General features: G+C 49.7%; 1 protein-coding gene across 1 annotated transcript; it reads right to left on the bottom strand.

The window, feature by feature from the left end:
• Positions 1-254: 254 nt before the first annotated feature.
• LOC133051541 (melanoma-associated antigen B2-like) lies at positions 255-1,463 on the bottom strand. The gene is made up of 2 exons (XM_061136046.1): positions 1,220-1,463; positions 255-1,189 (listed from the first exon to the last, which is right to left on the bottom strand). Exons 1-2 carry the CDS (start codon positions 1,461-1,463, stop codon positions 255-257), a joined length of 1,179 nt encoding a protein of 392 aa, XP_060992029.1.
• Between the last annotated feature and the right edge of the window lie 4,152 nt (positions 1,464-5,615).

A 5,615-nucleotide genomic window follows, 5' to 3' on the forward strand; every position in this document is an offset into this window, starting at 1 on the left:
GGATCACGAAAGTGATGTGAGGATTTCCAATATTTATTTCAGAAAACAAAATTCTTACTCCTAAATTAGACAAACAGCAAACTGTGTGTGACCCATGTTATTCATATACTTATGTCATGAATCTAAATAAACTCTGTTGAAAAATTTTAAGAACTGGAAATTGGGGGACATAAAGTCAACAAATTATTGATGCATATCAGGAACACAGGTTGACAGGCTTCTCCGGCCACAGAGTGAACAGGCTTCAGACCACACTAGGGGTGAGATGAGCGGCTGGATGCGGCCCTGGGGTGCGCAGTAGCCGAGGAAGAAGGGCCAGCGGTGGCCAAGGCAGTAGTGCCAGGCCCGGTTGAGGCAGTAGTGCCAGGCCCGGTTGAGGCAGTAGTGCCAGGCCCGGTTGAGGCAGAAGGGCCAGCACTGGCTGAGGCAGAAGGGCCAGCACTGGCTGCAGCTCTGGCTCTGGTGCTCTCTACTTCCTCTCTCCAAGCCTCCTCATAATTCGGTGGGAGGGCAGTATGGGCGGAACTGTTGACCTTGGCCAAAAACTCCAGGACTTTGGTCTTGCTGGATTCTGCGAGCGCTTTAGGACCCCACAGGAACTCATAGCGAGGGGGATCGCTGCCGGGCACCTGGCGGTACTCCAGGAACTCTTCCTGCACCAGATCTTCTGTGATGAGCTTCCGGGGGTCTCCAAAGATGAAGTGATTTCTTCCATCATAGATGCCCAGCATATTCAGGAACTTCCAGATCTTCTCTTCAGGGGCATGGTTGCCATTCAGGTAGATGACACCTAGCAGAGGCATCAGAAGACCATTCTTCGGCAGCCCCCAATCACCTCTCATAGACTCACTGTCGCCGAGATCTAGGTTGCTCACCAAGGTATAGGAGTGACTGTTGGGCCTGACTTCCTTCAGCACCAGGCCAAATACCAGCTCCATGCGCTCAGAGGCCCTGCTGAGGATCTCAGGGAATTGCTCCCTGTACCTTTTATTGATTGCCTTCAGCATTTCGGACCTCTTAATGAGCTCCCTCACCTTATACTTATACAGCATGTACTGCACCAACATCTCTGCCTTTCTGGTCAGAAGATCTGTGCGAGCACTCTCAGCAGCTGAGGCCTGGGAGGAATTTTCACCTCCCTGAACCTGGCCCTTGGCACCTACACCAGATCTTGAGCGTGCTTTGCCACCTGCACCAGCTCTTGAGCGTGCTTTGCCACCGACACCAGATCTTTTGCGTATAGCACCTGTAGCAGCACTGGTGGTGCCTTGGGCTCCCTGAGGCCCTTTGGGGGTGCCAGCAGCAGATGAGCTTGAGGGAGCGCTCTCTGCATCAGGAGGGGAGGCGGAGGCAGTCTCCTCTCCCCGAGATGTGGTGGCCTGATCATGAAGACCCTGGGTCTCAGCCCGGGCCTGGCGACGTTTCTCACGAGCACGGTTCTTACTCTTCTGCCCACGGGGCATGATGGCTGTGGACAGGAACCGCAGGCAGGAATCTGGGCCAATAGGGGATTGGGGCACCTGGAGGATGAAAAATGAGGTGATATGAGCACCTTAAAACAGGGAGATTCTACCTTGACTTAATCAAAGGCCGCCTCTGCAGGTGTCCTTGAGGATACTGCCCGGGGAACCCACAAGGCGCCTGTTTTCCTGCTTAGCCTGTCCCCACAGAATCCCACAGAGGAAGAACAGAGGCCTTAGTTTTCCTCTGCATCCGCTCAGCCCTGCTTTGGGCTTACTCAGGTGACAGCAGGCGCTAGCAGTGGGGTTTTCTACATTTTACTTCAGTATTATCACGTCAAGTCCTGGCGGAGCCTGGGCACCCTTCCCTCTGCTACTCTGATGTAGACACTTTATACCTCCACATGATCCAGAAGCAAGTGAAGGGATGCCTCAGTCTACCTCCCTGTCAGGAGATAGATACCCAGTGCTGAGAGCTCAGTAGGGTCTTTTCTATCCTGAGTTCACTGGGATCATCATCCACGGTCCTTATCTTGGCTCCTTAAAATGTTCGGCACCATTCTCCATTTGCTGACTGGTGGCTGCACCTTCAGACTGACATTTCCCCTCCCCTAGACTTTGTACAAAACAGGAAAGAAGGTGCTCAACCTCACAGCCCATCCCTGACATTTCCTGGGCTGAAATCCGAGGGTCGGGATGGATGCACTGAGTCCTCACTCACGTTCCTCAATTGAGCTCCTGGTAGAGAAGCTCAACTTTCTCCTGAAGTGATGACTGCTTGATAGTAAGAGCCAACCACCCTGTGTCCCAAAAATACGAAGTGAAGATGACCTTATCTTACCAAACACGGTCTCCTGAGAACAAAATCTGTTGCAGGCAGGTTGATGTCCCTGTGGACTCTCACAAGATCTCAATTCAAGGTCTAAAATATTTTTTTGCTTCTGTTTTTTTCTATATGTCTTTTAGAAAATAAATTTATTTTTTACAGTACTACAATATTAATTTATAATATTCTACCATTTTCTGCCACACATCAATATGAATCAGCCACAGGTATATCTTATGTCTCCTCCGTCTTGAAACTCCCTCCCACGTCACACCCCTCTTAAGTTATCACAGAGCACTGGGTTTGTGCTCTCTGTGTCATATGACTAATTTCCTCTATCTATTTTACATATGGTAATGTGTATGTTTTCAATATTACTCTTTCAGTCTGCCCCTCCCTCTGCCCTTCCCCCACTGTGTCCACGAGTGTGTTCTCTGTCTGCATCTCCACTGCTGCCCTGCAAATAGGTTCATCAGTACCATCTTTCTAGATTTCATATATATGCATTAATATATGATATTGGCTTTCCTCTTTATAACTTAATTCATTCTGCATAAAAAAACTAGGAATAAAACTACCACATGAGCCAACAATCCCACTACTGGACATATACCCTGAGGAAACAGTAACGGAAAAAGACACTTGTACTCATGTTCACTGCAGCACTATTTACAATAGCCAGGACATAAAAGTAATCAAGGTCTACAATTAACTCATGACAGGGTCTAAGATTTCTCCCTCTGCTGACCACTCCATTCAGACCAAGATCCTTACTTCCCCTTCCCTATTAGCCCACAGTGGGAACTGACCTGTATCCTTGAGGTCTCCCAGGGATGACGACAGAGAGATGTGGTCTGAATGACGTGGTGTGGAACATCCACAGCCCTCAAGATTCTCACCATCCACCAGGAAACCTGAAACCCTCCCTTGCCAACCTGAGGCTGCCCCCATTGATCTGGTCTCTCACTTCCCTGAGATGTCCTGGGAAGTGTCATGTCAAAACTTCCGATTCTCCTAGTCCTGAAAATAGGACTGGCACTTTATGCGACTCCATTTTAACGGGAGGAGCCCCCTCACGGTCATTAATGGCGTCACAGCCATTAATATTGTTGGGGACTAGGTCCCTTTGTTGAACTGGGTTTATTTCATTAGAGCAAGGCTCTCACCTCCCCGATACCACCTCCAGAGGACACCAGGGGGCACCACAGTTGGCCAGCTCTACCCGGGGCCTCCCAGAGCCCAGTAGAGAGGAGCCGCTCAGTGTGGCGCACTTGTGGTGTCGAAGTCTGCTCATCGGCCCTCAGGGCCATTATCTAGGACCTAGAGCTCCTGCGCAGGTAGAATCCAGGCCTACCCCCACAGACCAATGCCTTCGCCTGAGACACGCTAGACCGCATTCAGCCGATAGCTCTGAGGGACTCATAAGAGCCATATTAGAGGGGTGGGATGTGGATGGGTCACTTTTATTACTGGGAGAGTTGGGAAAGTCCTTTAAACTACATTCAGGTCCTCACCTTGGCTCCCGACGAGTCCTGACACTGAACAGACGCAGAACAGATGCCGCGGCTACCGGTCGATCCACTCGCTTTCAAAGCGGAAGTGGAGGGGAGCTGTGTAAGGTCCTACGTGGGGTCTCCCAGGGATGACGTCAGGGGCGGCATGCTACGGGAACCCACTAGTTCAATATTCATCTGTCCTTAGGTCCTCCTTGTGCGGCGTATCAGAGCCTAGGACGCCTCCTTCTATGAATCCAAGTCTTCCAGCTCCCAAACAAAGCCCTCGCCTTCCCAAGTCCCTAGTAGAAGGAGCCCAGCTCTGCTCTGAGCATCTCTGCTTGTCAGGTGCATCGCCATTCTGTGAGCCGCCCTCGTTGGCGGAGAGATCCTCTCACTAGCACTGATGGTTCTCTCCTTAAGTCCAGTTATGATCAAGACACCACCACCTGCAGATCTGGGTTCTGATCTGGCTAGGGGAGACTCAGCCCTCACTAAGATCACACAGGTTGAATGAGGGGACAATTCAGAAGTAGCTCTTCTGGGTCTCTCAGGGCTAAGAATTCATAGAATTGTTTGGCTCCCTCTCCAGGGGTCCCCTCTAACACTCAGCATCGCATGTGAGATCCACCTTGGGCTCAGGTCCATCCCTCTGCGAAAATGTGGCTGATTGTATTAGAGGTCTCACCTCACTAAGACCTTCTAGACTGAAATCAACCTGACATCTGTGCCCAGAGCTTCCTGGGGAGCACAGCATCAGATATTTTCCAGGGCCTCCTTTTATAGTGTGTGCTACCATGAGTCCACTTTCTGGTCCTCACATTGACACGTGACGAATCCTGTAACTCCACTCTCTGTTTTATGAAGCTTCTTGTCTTACATCAAGGTCCTAGTCTCCTAAGAATTCCAAATGGGAAGTCAGGGTGATCCTAGTGTGATCCTAGTCCATCACGGCCTCTGAGAAAAGACAGTGGGGATGCAAATTGAGTCCTTCTGGATTCCTCCTGCTCAGCATCCTTACTACATCTACCACAGTCAGGGACTGCTACTTCTACTGATCTAAGATTCCTCTTCTTAGTCTTTGGGTGACCCCTATATTCAGGGATGATTGTCTCCTCAGCCCTCCTTCATGGAGGTTCCCATATCAGCCTCTGTCCCTAGATTAAAAGCTTCCTGGGAAATGCATATTCCTACAAACAGTGAGCAGTTACCCTCTAGCAAATCTTGGAGAAAATGGGTCTCAGTCCCAAAAGTGATGTAAGATTAGGAAAATGCAGCAGAAATCAAGGAACTCAGGACAGATGTTATGATGTCAGAGAGATATAGGTGATATATTCCTGCTCTTCAGCCAGATTTATGGTATGTGCTTAATCGCTCAGTCATGTCCCACTCTTTGTGACCCCATTGACTGTAGCCTGCCAGGCTCCTCTGTCCATGCAGATTCTCCAGACAAGAATACTGAAGTGTGTTACATGCCCTCCACCAGGGGTTGTGCCCAACCCAGAGACTGAACCAAGGTCTCCCGCATTGAAGGCACATTCTTTACCATCTGAGCCACCAGATTTAGTTCTAAAATATTTACTCTTGGCACCTCCCTGTTGGTCCTTTTGTTATGTGCTCCTTTTGTTAAGCTGAGCACCAAAAAATTGATGCTTTTGAACTGTGGTGTTGGAGAAGAATCTTGAGAGTCCCTTGGACTGCAAGGAGATTCAACCAGTCCATCCTAAAGGAGATGAGTCCTGGGTATTCATTGGACAGACTGATGCTGAAGCTGAAACTCCAATTCCTTGGCCACCTCATGCGAAGAGTTGACTCACTGGAAAAGACCCTGATGCT

Source organism: Dama dama, chromosome X (genome assembly GCF_033118175.1).
Source record: "Dama dama isolate Ldn47 chromosome X, ASM3311817v1, whole genome shotgun sequence".
Lineage (NCBI taxonomy): Eukaryota > Metazoa > Chordata > Mammalia > Artiodactyla > Cervidae > Dama > Dama dama.